Source organism: Chelonoidis abingdonii, chromosome 3 (assembly GCF_003597395.2).
Source record: "Chelonoidis abingdonii isolate Lonesome George chromosome 3, CheloAbing_2.0, whole genome shotgun sequence".
NCBI lineage: Eukaryota > Metazoa > Chordata > Testudines > Testudinidae > Chelonoidis > Chelonoidis abingdonii.
In genome coordinates this window covers 30,097,263-30,116,115 of record NC_133771.1, presented here as the reverse complement: position 1 = coordinate 30,116,115, position 18,853 = coordinate 30,097,263, and the positions used below count along the sequence as shown (strand labels likewise).

At 43.3% G+C, this 18,853-nt stretch overlaps 1 protein-coding gene across 3 annotated transcripts in view; it reads left to right on the top strand.

Moving 5' to 3' along the window:
• GREB1 (growth regulating estrogen receptor binding 1) overlaps window positions 1-13,526 on the top strand; it is a 168,383-nt gene extending 154,857 nt beyond the window's left edge. For all 3 annotated transcript variants that reach the window (XM_032792329.2, XM_032792326.2, XM_032792323.2), the window contains exons 29-33: window positions 3,072-3,290; window positions 6,145-6,280; window positions 7,526-7,726; window positions 9,153-9,291; window positions 11,665-13,526. In XM_032792329.2, coding sequence (XP_032648220.1) covers window positions 3,072-3,290; window positions 6,145-6,280; window positions 7,526-7,726; window positions 9,153-9,291; window positions 11,665-11,828 — 859 coding nt within the window. In that variant the 3' untranslated portion in view covers window positions 11,829-13,526. The remainder of the gene's footprint in view (window positions 1-3,071; window positions 3,291-6,144; window positions 6,281-7,525; window positions 7,727-9,152; window positions 9,292-11,664) is intronic.
• The last annotated feature ends 5,327 nt before the right edge of the window (window positions 13,527-18,853 follow it).

Genomic DNA, 18,853 nt, shown 5'->3' with positions numbered 1-18,853 from the left:
TTGGATGTTTTTCTACATGTTCATATATATTGTATTCTGTGTTGTAATTGAAATCAAAGTGTATATTTTTATTACAAATATTTGCACTATAAAAATGAAATAGTATTTTTCAATTCACCTTATACAAGTGCTATAGTGCAATCTGTCATGAAAGTGCAACTTACAAATGTAGATTTTTTTGTTACATAACTGCACTCAAAAGCAAGACAATGTAAAACTTCAGCACCTACAAGTCCACTCAGTCCTACGTCTTGTTCACCAATTGCTCAGACTTGTTTAATGCTGCCGTCTTCTATTTACAGTGTCACCATAAAGTGAGAACAGGCATTTGCATTGCACTTTTGTAGCCAGAATTGCAAGATATTTAGGTGCCAGATATGCTAAACATTTGTATGCCCCTTCATGCTTCGGCCACAATTCCATGGTGATGACGCTCGTTAAAAAAATAATGCGTTAATTAAATTTGCGACTGAACTTCTTGGGGGAGAATTATATGTCCCCTGCTGTGTTTTACGCACATTCTGCCATATATTTCATGTTATAGCAGTCTTGAATGTTGACTCAGCACATGTTCATTTTAAGAACACTTTCACTGCAGATTTGACAAAATACAGAGAAGGTTCCAATGTGAGATTTCTGAAGTTAGCTACAGCACTCGACCCAAAGTTTAAGAATCTGAAGTACCTTCCTGAATCTAAGAGGGATGAGATGAAGAGCATGCTTTCAGAAGTCTTAAAAGAGTAACGCTCCATTATGGAAACTACAGAAACTTAACCATCAAAAAAGAAAATCAACCTTCTGCTGGTGGCATCTGACTCAGATGATGAAAGTGAACATGCATCAGTCCATACTGCTTTGGATTGTTATCAAGCCGAACCCATCATCAGCATGAGTGCATGTCCCCTGGAATGGTAGTTGAAGCATGAAGGGACATATGAATTTTTAGTGCATCTGGCATATAAATATCTTGCGACACCGGCTAGAACAGTGCCATGAGAATGCCTGTTCTCACTTTCAGATGACATTGTAAGCAAGAAATGGGAGCATTATCTCCTGCAAATGTAAACAAACCTGTTTGCCTGAGTGATTGGCTGAACAAGAAGTATGACTGAAGGGACTGCAGGCTCTAAAATTTTACATTGTTTTATATTTGAATGCAGTTTTTCTTGTACATAATTCTACATTTGTAAGTTCAACTTTCATGATAAAGAGACTGCACTACAGTACTTGTTTTAGGTGAATTGAAAAATACTATTTCTTTTGTTTTTTTACACTGCAAATACTTCTATTAAAAAATAAATATAAAGTGAGCACTCTACACTTTGTATTCTATGTTGTAATTGAAATCAGTATATTTGAAAATGTAGAAGACATCCAAAAATATTTAAATAAATCGTATTCTATTATTGTTTAATAGTGCGATTAATTGCACCATTAATTTTTTTAATAGCTTGACAGCCCTACTACTTAACCTACTGCGTCTCAAAGATGCTGAGAAGCTGAAGAACTCCCTTGTCCTCTGCCAAGTGGCCCTACGGGATAAAAAATCCTCTCTAAACCCCAATGGCCAAACGGCTAGATCAAGGGTGGGCAAACTTTTTGGCCTGAGGGCCGCATCCGGTTTCCAGAATTGTATGGAGGGCCGGTTAGGGGAGGCTGTGCGTCCCCAAAGATCCAGGCGTGGCCTGATCCCACCCCCTATCTAACCTACCCTGCTTCTCTCTACCTGATGGCACCCCCCGGGACTCCTGCTCCATCCACACTCCTGCACCCTAAACTCCCTTGCCCTCTATCTAGCACCCCCCTGCTCCCTGCCCCCTTACTGCGCTGCCTGGAGCACCAGTGGCTGGTGGCGCTACAGCCACACTGCCCAGAGCACCAGGACAGGCAGCCGTGCTGCCCAGTTGGAGCCAGCCACACTACTGCGCAGCACAGAGCACCCGGTTAAGCTGCGGCTCCGCAGCTGTGCTGCCCCAGGAGCTCGCAGCCCTGCTGCCCAGAGCATTGCACCAGCGGCAGGGCGAGCTGAGGCTGCGAGGGAAGGGGAACAATGGGGGAGGGGCCGGGGGCTAGCCTCCTGGGCCAGGAGCTCAGGCTAGGCAGGAGGGTCCCACGGGCGAGATGTGGCCCGTGGGCCGCAGTTTTCCCGTCTTTGGGCTAGATCCACAGCATCTGCTGGCTGGATTCCCATTCTTAGTTCTGTGGGTAGGGTGGAACAGAGCCAAAAGAGACTTCACATGGTGCTGGAGCTGGGGGATGTAGGCCACACAGCATCCTCCTCCCCGACTGATCAGTGGGTGCCAGAGACTACCATGGGGGAGGAGGTACCTAGTGTGTCTTGCTGCCAGGTCTGTCCCATTTGCTGCTACCCCCATCAAGTTCACTCAGCAGTTGAGACACATGGGTGGCATTCTGGGTAAGATTTTTGAAGGAACTAAGGGAGTTAATGAAAATTGAGGGGGAGTTGGCCATCCACAGTACCTCTCTTTGGCTCCTTTGATAGTCCCAGCCTATGTGATTTCTACTTTATTTCAGTTTGCAAATGATAAAACAAGTCTCTTAGCTTTTTAAAACAGTACTTGATTGGGCCAGTTTTATTTATTACCAGAGCTGTGCTAAATTCAGCAGCTTTGCTGTGCAGGGATTTGGAGAAATCTTTTTTTCTGTTTCAATTTGTATGTTTGATTTTATGTCAAATCCCAAAACAAAAGCAAAGCTCAGTCAAAACTGAAAAGTTCCATGTGGTTTTGTAATGGGCTAGTGGTAAACATATCTTCCTAGGATCCCTTGGAGCAAGAGTCAGGTTAACTTCAAACATTTACAAACCTTAATGAACATATTGAGAAATCCAGGCTGAGTTTCAAACCTATAATGTCAGCTCAAGCTAAATGAGCTTTAGGTAGTTCCAGATTGTGATTAGAACTGAAGATGAGGCAGTAGGTCTAGCATCACTGCTGCCTGTTTAATATGCTCATATTTATAACTATTGTAAGATCCTGCTCATATGAACTGGATGCTGATTATTTTTTGTACACTTTGAATCTGAAACATTTTTTTCCAACCTATTGTAGTGAATATACATGGACTGAAAGGAACGTTTCCTTGAAGCAAATTCTGCAACGCATTGAAGCAACCCCTAATGTCACTCACTACGCCTTGATTGGGATGAGGAAATGGTCTAGTAAAACAAATAGTAGTGAGATCAGGGAACCATTCTCCTGTTGCCATGTACATGACTTCATCATGCTGAATGTGGATCTGACTCAGAATGTCCAGTATAACCAGAACAGGTGAGTGAATCCATGGGCGCCTCCAGTGTAGAGCAAGGACCAAATCATGCAGTATTCACTCCCGCTAAGCTCGCTCTCACTCGAGCTGGATTTCTCAGGAGACTGCTATTAGAATAGAGATAAATTTTACATCTAAGTTGCTGGTTCCAATCCAGCCCAGGTAAGAAGTGGCTAAAAAAGACTGTTATCTCTCTCCACGTAAGCTAGGCATACTCTTTAATTAAATATAATAACTTTAATTGGTTGAGAACAATAATAAGAAAGAAAAACAACAAAAACAAATCCCTCTAACATTGATGGGGGACCTTTAGAGAGAAGCTGCATCCAGCCCACTCCATTTTTGGGTTCAATCTCAAACCCACCTTCTGCTACCCATTTTTTTAACTGAGCCACACAGAATGTTCCAGACCTTAAAGGTGCCAAGCGTAGTCACTGTGGTTCTTAAAGCTCCATTCACTATAGATACTACTTGACAGCAGTATATTATCCCATGTGAAATAGTAAACTCTGTTCCTAGGGGACAAGTGTTCACATCACAAAACCACCATCGCATTTGCCACTAATTGTCAGAGGGGCACAAGGCTGAATAGGATAAGAGACTGTCACCTCTAGAAGTGATCTTTCCAAATCTAGATTGAGGCATATTTGTGGGGCAGCATCTCTGCTTTAACTATTCTATGGATAAACAGGTGACTTAAATCTTCAAGTCTGTCACTGGCACTTTTCAAGAGCACTAGAAACATAGGCACATGTATCTCCTGTATACAGCTGTGTTCTCAGGCTGTTTAGTCTGTGGGGGCATAGTACATTTTCAGACAGTATTACCATTTGAGGCCATTTTTGAATAGAAAGCTGAGTGCTAATCTAAGAAAACAATAATTATAGAATTGAATAAATGTAGAGCTGGAAGGGACCTCAATAAGTCATCTGACCCACCCCCACCCCCCAGTTAGACAGGACAAAGTAAACCTAGATCATCCCTAATAGGGGTTCTTAAAAACCTCCAGTGACTGGAATTCCACAAGCGCCTTTCAGAGCTTAACTACTCTTATAGTTAGAACGTTTTCCCTAATATCTAACCTAAATCTCCCTTGCTGCTGATTAAGCCTATTACTTCTTGTCCTACCTCGGTGGACATGGAGAATAATTGGTCACCGTCCTCTTTATAACAGCCCTTAACTTATTTGAAGATTGTTATCAGGTCTCCCCTCAGTCTTTGTTTCTCAAGATTAAACATGGCTAGTTTTTTTAACCTTTCCACACAGGTCAGCTTCTCTAAACCTTTTATCATTTGTTGCTTTCCTCTGGACTTTCTCCAGTTTATCCACATCTTTCCTTAAGGGTAGGGCCCAGTATTAGACACAGTACTCTGAGGCCTTACCAGTGCTGAGTAGAGTGGGAAAATTATCTCCACTGTCTTCCATAAGAAACTCCTGTTAATACACCCCAGAATGATATTAGCAACTGCATCACATTGTTGGTTCATAGTCAGTTTATGACCTTCAGATCCTTTTCGACAGTATTACAACCTAGCTGTTTTTTCCCCATTTTGTAGTTGTGCATTTGATTTTTTTCCTTCCTAAATGTTAGTACTTTCATGCTTGTCTTTATTGAAATTTATCTTGTTGATTTCAGACCAGTTCTCTAATTTGTCAAGGTTGTTTTTAATTCTAATCCTGTCTTTCAAAGTGCTTTCAACCTCCCTCAGCTTGATGTCATCAGCTCTCCATTATCTAAGTTGTTAATTAAAATGTTGAATAGTACCAGACCCACCAATGCAATAAAGCAAAGTAATATTAATGCACAGAGTGATGCAAAAATGTCAAGAATAAGGTTTTATGCCAGTTTATGCTAGCAATACTTAACCTGCGGGTGTTTAATCACTGGTGACTCACGGTAGTTCTGCATGCAGCTCTCTGTTAAGGCTTGCACAATATTGTGTGACATTCCAAGGATGAATTGGTGGTGAGAAAACATGGTATTTTGAATCAAAAAGAGACACAGTCAGCCAGAGATAGCAAAGACACATGTGAGTATCAATCAGCAGAGTATCTATCAACAGAGCCATAATTTTAAAAACTGATAGCTTTAAATGGCAGATTACTCACTGAGCCCTAAATAGAACCAGTCCTCCTGTAATCTTTATTTTGCTGTTTCGGTGAATGTAGTAACTCTGTTTGTTTTACAAAATGATTGTTACATAGGGATTTTCTGACTTCTGAGAAGAGATGTGTGAATCCAAAAGCACAGATCCAAATCCTGGATCAGATTCTCATGCTTCTAAAAGTCATTCCAGTTCTTTTGTAGAGCATGTATATTTACAATCAGGAATAGAATCCAGATTACCCAAAGATGAGGGTACATGGGTGTGGCCCATTTTAGAAGCTTGAGGTGCTAACTCTGGTCTGAATTCAGACCAGGATCTATAGTTTCCATTCGGTTTCATCTCTAATTTGAAATGGGCCAAATTCAACACAATGAAATCTTAAAATATGAATGAATTTGGCCCATATTGCTTAATTGTGGCTCTTTGCAATGCTGTTGGGTGAAGAAGTGGCTTTTAAATGCTTAATCTCATTGATGTAGACTGATAGCATTTCTACAGAGGGATGTTGAAAATTTCAACAGTTACATGCTTCTTGTTACAGAGGAGAAATATATGGTCAGAGACCTGTACCTCCGTGTGTCTCATCTAGGGCCTAATCCATGTCCTTTGAAGTCAGTGGAAACCTTTATATTGCCCTTTTTTGTGGTGGGATCATACTCCTTTCTACTTGTACAATCTGCCTCACTGTCTGCTAATGTTCAATAACAAGCAGTGTTTATTAATAGCTGTGGTTTCCGCTCCTGCTAGATTTACGTGTGATGATGTTGATTTCAACCTGCGTGCCCACAGTGCCGGTCTTCTGATCTGTCGGTTCAATCGCTTCAGTGTCATGAAGAAGCAAATTGCAGTAGGAGGACAGAGGTCCTTCCACATTAAGTCTAAGGTAAAAGTTGATATTTATCTTTCATTCTTGTTAGTTATTTGTTTGTGCTGTCTTTAACCTTTAATGTAGAGAGTGAGGTTTGTTAGTGTACATTCTATTGCCAGAGATGGGACATGTGTGCCATTAGATTTTTTTTTTTTAACATGAAACTCCTGGAACCCACAATTCCCATGGCATAAATGTACCCTGACTGTTTCCTGTATCATCTTCCTGTGTAATGTCTTAAACCACATACTGTTTTATTCAAACAAGAAAGACTTTCACTGTGAATTTGATGTAGAACCAGGGCTGGTGCAACCATTTAGGTGGACTAGGCGGTTGCCTAGGGCGCCAAGATTTGGGGGCGCCAAAAAGCGCCGCCGCAAATTTTTTTTTAAATGGTTGAGCAGCCCTGCTGCTAGGACAAAGAGGGAGTCTGAGCTGCCGGTGGTAGCCGGCACCCCAGGGTGTCCCCTGGGTCAGGGCACCGCAGCGGAAGCCCAGGGTGTCCCCTGGGTCAGGGCGCCGCCATGGCAGCCGGCAGCCGAGGGTGTCCCCTGGGTCAGGGCGCTACCGTGGCAGCCGGCAGCCCAAGGGGTCCCCTGGCCCAGGGAAACCCCAGGCTGCCGGCTGCCACGGAGGCGCTCTGACCATGGGTCAGGGTGCCGCTGCGGCAGCCGGCAGCCCAGGGTGTCCCCTGGGTCAGGGCGCCGCCGTAGGGGTCGGCAGGCAGCTCCCGTGTAGCTGCCGCAGTGGTGCCTGCGGGCGGTCCGCTGGTCCGCGGCTCGGATGGAGCTGCCACAGTCGTGACTGCGGACAGTCGGCTGCTTGCGCGGCTCCAGTGGACCGCCAGCAGGCACACTGGACCCTCCGCAGGCACCACTGCGGCAGCTCCACCGGAGCCGTGGGACCAGCGCGTGGGGCGGCGAAATTGCCATCTGCCTAGGGTGCTCAAAACCCTAGCGCCGGTCCTGTGTAGAACTGTTGTAAAGTATTACTTAATAACTCCTCCTTACACCATTTCATGTTCAGGAAGAACTTTTGGAGTCAAAGCAGAATCCAAAATGCTATTTAACTATAATTAAACTCCAGCTTTCCGTGCATATCTGAAACCATTGGATAATAGGAGTTTTGGATAACCTATTTTTGGTTGCTATATGCATTTTGGATTTTTGGTTCAGAGATGCATTTTGTACAACCCCAAATTCAGATGATTGGGGTTTGGCTCATCAGGATTTATCAATATCACAACGTTTTTCCATGTAGGTTTCTGAAACTCCAGTCTCAACCGCACCTGCTCAGTATATCTGTGCTCCTGATAGCAAGCACACCTTCTTGGCAGCACCTGCTCAGCTGCTGCTTGAAAAATATCTCCAGTACCACAGCCATCGGTTCTTTCCTCTTTCACTGAAGAATTATAGCCATCCAGTGCTATCTGTGGACTGTTACCTTAACTTAGGACCGCAGGTACTGAACAAAATGATCTTCAAGTAGCTCTGCAGTTTAGGCCAGCCCATATTTAACCCAAGTGTTGTACAAGTTCTCTGATATATTCCTTTGGGATTTTTACATGGCTTCTGAACTGTATAATATAGATTTGTTGTGGTATTTAAAAAATCAATTTGTAAGTTACAAAAAGAAAATGAATGATTAGAAGCTATGAATGACTATGCACACTAAAAATAAAGTACACAGAGAACAATCCTACAGTTGTAGTAAGGAATAGTTATAGTAATTTAGACTGTGCTTTCTGTTCACGTCTCAGTTTCCAGTGCCTCAAAAAAATTTTCCGTAAGTGTTTCCTCAACTTCATATAATAACTTGGCCATTTATATAGCTCTTTCCTCCTACAAAGCATTTTACAAACATGGACCAGTCCTCAGAACATCCCTGTAAGCTACTGTGCACGTTTTGTTAGCTCTAATTTATTAATGGGGAAATTGAAGCCAAGAAGTGAATGCTCCACACAAGAGCTCAGATTAGAACTGAGGAGTTCCTGGTTCCCAGTCTTGTGCTCGGACCATGTCCCTCCTTAAAACCAAGATACATATTTGGACTCAAGTGCAAATCAAGTGTGAATGATGCTAGCAGGTTTTTTGTTAGTGTTTTGATTTGTTTGTTTTTGCCTTCCCATCCAACTGGAAAACTACATAAAATTTAAACTGGGTAGATCTGTCAATTTGTCTTCCTCCCTGAGTCAGCTGTGTAACAGACTTCACAACTCGCTCTACCCCCAAATGCTCTAAGTCCTTAAAGTTCCTTTCTGGCTGACTTCTGATAAGCTGAAGTACTCTGGACCCAAAGTCCTATGTGGAAAATTTCTTTATTGGAGGAGAACAACAAATCTTTAAACATCTCAGTGAATCTCCAAGGTTCTTAACTGGCCTGAGAAGTCTGAGTGAGCAGAGAGGTTTGGAAAGCGAAAGTCTTCCAGTCTCTAGGGAAAACCTTAAGACCCAATCCTGTATACACTTATGGACATTCATAACTTTATTCACATAAGTGGTTCCATTGACACTTGAGTAAAATTATGAACCTCCACAAGTGTTTGCTGTATTGGACCATACAGCTGTGTGTGTGTGTGTGTGTGTACAAACGTGCAAGGCATGTCTCAGATTTGTTTTTAAGGGAAGAGACAGTTGTTGAGGCATGTAAATCCTGCCAGTTTACCTAGCTCTTTATAGACCACTTTTTTTTCAGAGGAGGGATTTTTATTTGGGGGCAGTAGGGATGCTCACAAATGGTTGATCACAAAGACCATTCCTATAATTAGGAAGGATTGCTAAACTTTAAACTGGTGCAGACATTCACACCTCTGTGCACAGCCCTATGAAGCAACACTACTTTGAAGTCTGAGGAAAATTAATTTCTGATTCCTCTTTCCTCCAATCAGATTGCAGTTTGCTACGTGAGTTCCCGACCTCACTCTCTGAACATCAGTTGCTCTGGTTTGATGTTAAGTGGACTCCTGCTTTACCTCTGTGACTCCTTCGTTGTAGCTAGCTTTTTGAAAAAGTTTCACTTCCTAAAAGGTGAGCTGTGGAATTATTACAAATTGCAGTGTCTGTCTCATTTGGGGTTGCCAAATCCACCGTTGGGCAGAAACTAAATAATGTTTTGCCTTTGTACATCATCCAAGTCCATCTCTCCCCATGTGGATCACACCAGTCCAGCACTACAGCAGATTAATACCTACATCCTCATACATGTATTATCAGTTCTATAGATTTTTGAAATTAGTCAGGCACTGGTGCATACATACCATTGAGTTGCCTAATGTATACTCATAAATACTCAGTGCATGTTTGCAGATTGGGTATTTGTGTATATGCAATAGGCAGTTGTGCCCCTCTAATTTTCAAAACCTTACCCATAAGATTCTACTCAGTACATCTTGGGGGAAAAGGATGGGTTGTTTAATATTAATAACAAATAATAACCAAATGAATCAATTTAGTCTTCAAGGTTCCAGACTGACGGCACTGGAGACTGATGTCCTCTATCTACAAACAAGCAATTGTATTGCCAGCATCTCCCATGCTACGCTGCCACTGTGTTGTAGGCCTTATCTACTCTGGGGATTTGTTCCAATTGCAGCCATCAGCGGCCTGGCGCAGCTGCATTGTTGCAGATCTGTAGACGGGCAAAGCTGTTAAACTACCATTTGGATCAGTACAGTACAGCTTAACCTCATTTCAAGCAGGGGTATGCTAGTCTGATACAAGTGATGGAGTATAGTGGTTTCGCCACTGAAATGGTGGTTGGCTACTGAAGACTGAATTCTGTAGCATGGACAAGGCCTTAATCTTGACCTGGAGGCACAGGTCTAGAGATGGAAACTTTAGTAGTGAAGGTTAGTTAAGTTTCCATCTCCAGCCCTTCTGGCAGAAAGATCCAGTGTTCACAGAATCAGAGGGTTCTGTCTCTCTTTTTCCCTTAAGTGATAGATAACTAAGGGGTTCACTCTCCTTCACTTTATAATCCAGTAAAACTTTGAAATGTATCATTCTGAAGAGTATCCCCTGATAAAGTTCTTCTCCCCTGCTGTTTGTCCTTTCCTGCCTACATCCCTTCCCTCTGTTGGCTTGTGTGTAAATGTAACTTTCATTGTCTCTGCCCTCACCTTCCTCAGTTGACACTGGAGACACACACAAAACAATATTCCTTTGTCTTGGACATTCCTTTTATCATGTCTGCCCCCAAAATATATTCTAGAATGTATTTCCAGCACACATACGTAACTGTTTACACACTCTCTGCACATAGATCATGACTGGCATTTCACTAGGTTTCATTTGAGATTTTACTCAATATATTTCTATAGTACAGTAATATTGTATAGAATCCATTGATTCAGTTACTTATTCTTTGAGGTTTAGACCTTTTCCCCCCAGGGTGTCTGGACTCTGATTGTCAATGATTGCTTATTTAGGATTTTGGCTTCAAATGGCACATATTGATATAGGTTTAGATTCTTCCAGCCTTACACTGAGTAGTAACGTAGTCCGCAGTTCAGCAAAGAACTTAAGCTCATGCTTAGTTTTAATTTTAAGTACATTCTTAAGTCCATTCCTGCTCAGCGTAGCATTTAAGCACATGCTTAAGTATCCAGCCTCCTCAATCTCTTTTGAAATTTAGGTGCTTTGCTGAATTAGGACCCTGTAGTCCCACTCCAATCAGTAAGGTACTTAGTGTGAATAAGGATATCAAAATCTGGCCCATGGAACTGTCACAAATGTAAAGGCTTGTCTTCACTGCGGGGGTAAGTTGACCTAAGTTATGCTACTCCAGCTACGGAAATAACATACCTGGCATGGACGTAGCTTAGGTCGACTAATCCCAGTGTCTTCACTGCGCTGTGTCGATGGAGATGCTTTTCAGTCGACTTCCCTTACTCTTCTCAGAGAACTGGAGTACCAGGGTTGACCAGAGAATGCTCTGCCATTGATTTAGTGGGTCTTCACTAGACCCGCTAAATCAATCCCTGCTACATAGGTTGCAGCAGCGTTGATCTCCCTGCAGTGAAGACCAGCCCTAAGGCTTGATCATGATCTATCTTATGTACTAGATGGATCTCAATATCATAATATCTAAGCACTTTACAATCTTTAATATATTTATCCTCACGACATCCCTGTGAGGTACAGAAGTATTGTTATCACCATCTTAAAGATGGGGAACTGAGAGGACAAGTAAGTTGCCTGAGGTCACACAGGAAGTCTCTGATAGAGCAAGGAATTGAACCTGGGTTTCCCAAGTCCTAGACTAGCTCCCTAAGCACTGAACCATCCTTCCTCTCTTTTCGAGGCATAGAACTCCCACTAAAGACAATTGAGAGGACCAGGTTGATGATTTAGAGAATAAAACAAAACGCTCATACTTGTTTGTTTTAACCATTCATGTAGGTGCCACCTTGTGTGTTATTTGCCAAGACCGCAATTCTCTTCGCCAGACTGTTGTCCGGCTAGAACTAGAAGATGAATGGCAGTTCCGACTGAGGGACGAATTCCAAACTGCCAACGCCAAAGAGGACAGACCACTTTTCTTTCTGACTGGACGACATATTTGATAGAAAATGAGCAGGCTTCCTGAACTGGCTAATGAGAAGGGGTAGTACAAGAGGCTGAGTTCTCACTGGTCAAAAAATAAAGGCATTTGTGCATTTGAGAGGCTCTGTGCTCTGAAATATTCCAGCACGTTTCCTGAGTAGCCATCAGCTGAGCAATTTTTAAATATTTTTATTAAAATTATATTGTATCAACTAATGTATGTTTATATCACGAAGCATTGGAAGTGACTCTTCTAATTTAATTACCCAGTAGAAGTAATTCCTGATACCGGGGAAAGAGGTATCGACTTTCTACTTCACATGGTGGAAACATTTCTGGATAAGAAGAGAGATCACATTTCTTCTGTCAAAACAGAGAGCACACAAAATGTTTCAAAATTAAGATGTTTAGAAACAGTTTTGTACAATTAGAGAATGTAAATTTAGAGAATGTACATTTAGAAGTAGACTTTGTTCTTTTTCAGTCTTATTTATAGAAGTCAGCACAAGACATCAGACCAAATTTCGGATTTTACAGGAAATTTTACATTCTGATAATCCATTGCTACTGATTGATACAGAAAGGCTTTTATACCTAGAGGTGTAAAATATATTTTTTAATGTAATGGGAACTGGTTGCGACCATAAGTATGGTGTGAGTGTCACACTGAATATTTTTATCATATAGGATTTTGGAAAGGGAGGTGTAATTAAGGTGCCTGTGTTTGGCTGGTCACGAAAGAGCACTTTGAAACTAGACTTACGAAAGAAGGAGATGTGGACATTTATTCCAGAACACTTCAGTATCTGGGACAAAGTCCCAAAGAGATTAAGGGGAAGATTAACAGCAACTAAACATTGAGATAAATAATTTTGAGCTAAATGAACTGGTGCTTCCAGTTACAGACGAATTTGTTGCACTGGCTTAAGACTTCAAATCTGGCCACCAGGCAATTCAGACAGGAGATGCATATAGCACTGAAGTCCAATTTCAGAATAGCCTCCCAGAATGCTTTTTTGCTAACGCACTTCAAAAGAGCTGGGCAGTCATGTGGCCTATTTGCTGAGTATATGTAGAAATCTAAGAGGATGTTTAGAAAATGCATCATGCAGTATAGTATTTTGCACCCTGGACTGTTAAAATGTAGAGTGCATGCTGAAAACACCTGGTTATATTTATAGACATAGTCAGCAAAGCTGCAATCCCAGAACTTCATTTATCCTTATGGAGACAGTGGCTCTGATCCTTGGCTTGGCCTAGGTGTAGGCATGAAAGGTGGCACAAAAGTCACCAGAAAACCCTTTATAATATGTTAATCCTCTCTTGACTGGCTCTGCCAACTGTACGACCATTTTGTGCTGGTGGAGCAGCATTAAGTGGCTATAACACATTTGAGGTTCTGTAACTAAGACACTAATAATCTGTGCCAAAGAGCTGACTTAGATTTATTTTCAGGGAATAAAAATAAATTAAGTGATTGGGAAAGATTTAGGTTAATGTTTACACAATTGTTTTTGGTAGAAAGTGATATGCTTGTATATTTCATTGCGCTTCTTTTGGAGTAAGAACTTCCTTTTTAGTTTTGTTTTATTCTGTGTAAATAGTATTTCCTGTGCAGTTCCCTCCATTTGATTAGTTAATTTAAACTTTTCAAAGGGTTGTAATGTTCAAGTCTTACTCATCCTTTATAAATAAAATATGTAATGCATGGACAGGTATCTGGGTGATGTATGACCACTATCAAATGCTCACATTCACAGGGGAAAATTGCATTGGCAAAAGGAGCTAATAAGATTTAGGATTACCCTGCATGTATCAAGAGGAAATGATGTGCTGTTTAGCACCTACTACAAGCTTTCAACAGTTCAGGAGTTTTGGAATAGATCCAGGACTATGCCTGCAGGGAACTCATGACATACAAACATAAAACAAGCTTTGAAAACAGTTCAAAAATATGAATCAAAATCAACTTTCTGTAAATGCAATCTCTGTATCTTGGGTTTTTAGTCATAAAATCTAATTCACAAGTTTTTCAAACCTGCATTTTCTCCAAATGATTATATTAAATATGCAGTGATACCATGCATAATCTGAAAAGAGGCCATTAAGTACTAGCTATATTGGAATGAAAAGAATTTCAGCTCTGTGTTTTCTTAAAGGCTTGCATTATATCTTCGATTTTCCTTATATAGTAGACCATTTGTTTGGCATTTCCTGCCATGAATACTGGGCAGCGTCATTAAAACAGAGGTGCTAAAGAAATGCAATAGTGTTTGGCAAATCCCTGAATGATTTCTTTCTTTCTTTTCTTTCTAACAAACAAGAATTAGTTTAACCTACTGGTGAGTGTTTGTCACAGATCCCTCTCTGTCCTTTGGAACATGGAGCTAAAGCTGGTGTAGACTGTAGCAATGCTGTCTTGTATAGGCAGGCACTAGGTGGATGTTGAGCACTCTCATCCCTTTAACGTAGTGAGGGATGGATCACTGCACATATGGCCTGTGAGGCAGTGTGGTATGGTGACCTAGGTTTTATTCCTGACTCTACCACTGATCTGTTTACTACTTTGAGCAAGTCACTTCACCCCATTTCCTCTTCCACCCTTTGTCTGTCTTATCGACTTAGGCCTGGTCTACGCTATGAGTTTATTTCAAATTTAGCAGCGTTAAACCGAATTAACGCTGCACCCATCCACACAATGAAGCCCTTTATTTTGATATAAAGGGCTCTTAATATCAATATCTGTACTCCTCCCCGATGAGGGGAATAGCACTGAAATCGGTATTGTCATTTCAGATAAGGGTTAGTGTGGTCGCAATTTGATGGTGTTGGCCTCCGGGAGCTATCCCACAGTGCACCATTGTGACCACTCTGGAAAGGAATCTGAACTCGGATGCACTGGCCAGATAGACAGGAAAAGCCCCGCGAACTTCTGAATTTCATTTCCTGTTTGCCCAGCGTGGAGCGCCGATCAGCACAGATGATCATGCAGACCCAGAATCAAAAAAGAGCTCCAGCATGGACCGTATGGGAGATACTGAATCTGATCTCTGTATGGGGAGATGAATCTGTTCTATCAGAACTCTGTTCCAAAAGACAAAATGCCAAAACACTTGAAAAAATCTCCAAAGCTATGATGGACAGAGGCCACAACAGGGACTCAACACAGTGCTGCGTGAAACTTAAGGAGCTGAGACAAGGGTACCAGAAAGCCAAAGAATGAAATGGATGCTCATGGAAGGAGAGGCGACTGATGACTGTAGCTATCCCGCAGTTCCCGCACTCTGAAAACTATTTGAATTCTTGGCTGAGTTCCCAAAGCCTGAAGGGTCAAAAACATTGTCACGGGTGGTTCAACGTATATTTCATCGCCCCTCATCCTCCCTCCGCTGTTGAAAGGAAAGGGAAAAAATTGTTCTCGCCTTTTTTCAATGTCACTTTATGTTCTACTGGTGTGCTGGCAGATGCGGTGCGCAGCGCTACACGCAGCATTCCCTTCCTTCCCTTGTGGATGGAGATGGTACGTAGAACTGTGGGCATCATCGTCGTTCCCAGTGGGCGCTCCTGGCTGCGCCTCAGTGAGGATTGGCCAGAGCGCACTGCGGGCAAAAATAGGGAATGATCACCGGTTCTTCTCTTCTTTAAGCTTTGGTCTCCATGGGATTCATCCTGTTTTGGAACTATCAATAGCTGTAGAGGCAATAAAGTCAATAGTGTTGTCTTCAATTATTCTGCATTCTTTATTACTTCATTCACCACAAATGGGGGTACCTGCCACGGTAGGCGAGAGGGTGGGGAGAGGAGGCGGAGCACCATGGGTGGAGTTGTTGGCAGGGGCCCTCCATAGATGGCATGAGCTATCATTCTGAGCAAGGATGTCTAGGGGGCTATGACTGGCGGCCGATTTGGTCCCCCTTTGTGGGTTTTAGATGGCTTGCCTGAAGTTTAGAGCAGGACTGACCTTCCTTAAACAAAACTTAGAAGAGGGAATGACCTGGGAAGCTAGTTCCATTTGTTGCCATGCGCCTCCTCGGCCGCCACTCAGTGAGGCCAGCCAGGAGCTACCTGATGCAGCAGAAGGTACAGTATAGACTTGGTAACTTCATTGTCAACTTGCGAAAGCAGCAGCAGCCGATCGTGACGTAGGGCTCTGGTAACCATCTCTTGCCTAACTTAGAAAAGGCATAGAGGTACTGTTGCTGTGTAGCGCTGCAGTTACTGCGTATTGTTAGCAACCATCCAGTAAACATACGAGTGACAGTAAAGAAGATGAATTTGGGTCATGGTTGACCGTGCGGCGATCTGGGCAATCAGGGAAAGGTGTGATGCTTGTTCCATTGCTTTCACAGAGGAGGAATTGACTGTTGACATTTACCAGAATCACCCGCGAGACTGTTTTTGCCATCATGCGTTGGTATCTACCAGAATTCCTTGGGTGGGGGCAACTGTGGGACTATGGGATGCTACCCACAGCATTGCTCCAGATCCATGTAGCTCGGTTCATGGCACACACTGCTGTTTAATGTGATTAGTATGGCTGTGTTGCACTCACTTTATCAATCTGCATTTCCAAAAATCGGTTTCTGTAAAATGGATAAGCCCGTAGTGTAGCATACCCTTAGATTGTGGGTAGGGGACTGTGTGCACAGAGAGAGGCAAAATGATGCCTAGTTTCAGGCTGGACTTCTACGTACTATCACATGATAAGGGTTCCCGTGTAACAAGGTGGTCCTGCTCCGGGACGAGGACGGGTTAAAACAGCCCTGGCAAGGGGGCTGTAGTGGAGCCAAGACGCCTGGGCGGTGATAGCGGGAAGTGGCTGGAGCTGGGCGGCCACGCCCCAAACTAGAGCAGCGGGCTGTTAGGGGTTGTTATAAAAGTGGATGGGTAGGGTTCTGTGGCCTGCTTTGTGCAGGAGGTCAGACTAGATGATCATATCGGTCCCTTCTGACCTACGAGTCTATGAGTCTATAAGAAGGCCAGGGGAGAGAGAGACAGGCCTGGCTGCTTGGGAACTCACCCAGGGGACCTAGAGGAAGGCAGGGCTGGGGAAAAGCCTTGGGAGCTGGGAAACCCTAGGCCAGCAACTCCCCAGGCTGCAGGGCCTAATTCTAGGCTTCCAAGGTACTGGGCTTGCAGAGGGGCAGCCGGAGAGTGGGTAAAGGCAGCCAGGCCAAAACCCCTTTGCCTATGATGAGTGGCTGATACTGCAGTCTGCCCCAGGGCAATGACTGGACAGTAGCCAATACTGAGGCAAAGAGGGGATAGTGGGGTAAGGGTTCGCCTGGGAGGGGGGAGACCCAGTTAAAGCGGCGCCAGGGTCCAGGGAAGGACATGGGGGCCAGTAGCGGACAGGTGGCTCACTGGCCTGTAGAGGGCGCTCCGTAGCTGGAATTGAGCTAATTGCCTGAAGTCACCAGTAGGAGGTGCCGCGGGGGTGAGTCCACACGTTTACACCCAGGTCTGGCTGAAGCTTTTCAGGATGGTGTTGGGTGCCAGAGCAGCCCACACAAGCGAGGAGGGCACAGACTCTACCATTTGTGTGTATCTCCCATTATGAAAGCCATAGGGGGAGAGCTAAGCCCAGACAGGAGAGCCAAAACAGCTTTGGCCCTCTTTGTAGACATGATATTCCTGGTCCAAATGGGACGGCAGATGGACAGTATCTCTCATAGTTCAGGCTGGCAGTGTTCAGCACAGTGGCATAGGAACAGATGTCCTGGAGAAAATGGCAGACCAGGTCTCTGAAAACCCAGGGTAGTGGCCACAGAGTTGTAGAGCAGTGTGGGGTTGCTGACCCCCAGCAGGAGGCTATTGGACAGCTGATCACGTGGTAGTGCATGGTGCCCTGCAGGAGGATCTTCAGCACCTGTAGATGGGCAGTAGACTGTCCCATCAGGAAGATCAAGGTGTGGGGCATTGGAGGAGACGTGGGTATCTGTCCCCTACTGCTCTTTCAGGCTGATGGGCAAAGTGGGGAGGACTGAAGCAGAGGGACTCAGGTTGGGTCAGCTTGTATCTTATTCGTCCTCCTCAAGGGTTGGATCTTACAAGAGCTCTTTAGAGGTGGAAGCTACTCCTTTGGACACGCTCTGGAGCAAAGCCCAAGCAACAATCTCGGAGAATATTTGGTTAGTGAAAGAACTACCTCACCTTAGGGCTATGACCTGCAGAGAAGTGCTTGCTATGGAGAAGTTGGGAAGTTTCGTGCCCCCTCCATCCAGGGAGCTGAGGGTGTCGTTGCATTTAGCTTTTCCTTGGTGGTGCTGATAGTTTGTTTATAACTGACTCTAGGAGTATCTTGTAATAGCTTTCTATAAATAGCAAGAGAAGTTATACAACTGAATGGAAAGATTCAGAAGCCTTTACGTGAAGTAGCAGATGTATCGATCCTGGGCTCAGTTCATTCAATCACAATTTTATTTCAACACTTTACACAGTGACAGTAACAAAGCTCAAACCAGAAGGGGTCAGACTGGCAGATTTAAAAGCAGCCTTCATGACTGTCATAAACAGATAAGTAAGAGTTAATAGAACAGAAGTACTTCATATCTCTTTTGCCTGTAAAGGGTTAACAAGATCAGTGAGCCTGGCTGTCACCTGACCAGAGGACCAATCAGGAGACAGGATACTTTCAAATCTTCAGGGAGGGAAGTTTCTGTGTGTTTTTGGTGGTGGTTCTCTCTGGGTTCTGAGAGTGACCAGACGTGCAACCAAGTTTCTCTCCAATCTCTCCGATACAGACTCTTACAAGTTCAAAATAGTAAGTACTAGATAGATAAGGCGAGTTAGGCTTATGTTTGTTTTTCTTTATTTGCAATTGTGTATTTGGCTGGAAGGAGTTCAAATTTGTATTTTGCTGAAAGGATTTTAATTTGTACTTGTATACTTAGGCTGGGAGGGTATTCCCAGTGCCTATAGCTGAAAGACCCTGTAACATATTCCACCTTAAATTTACAAAGATATTTTTACTGTTTTTCTGTCTTAATTTAAAGCTTTTCTTGTTTAAAAACCTAATTGTTTTTGTTTTTTTTATTCTGGTGAG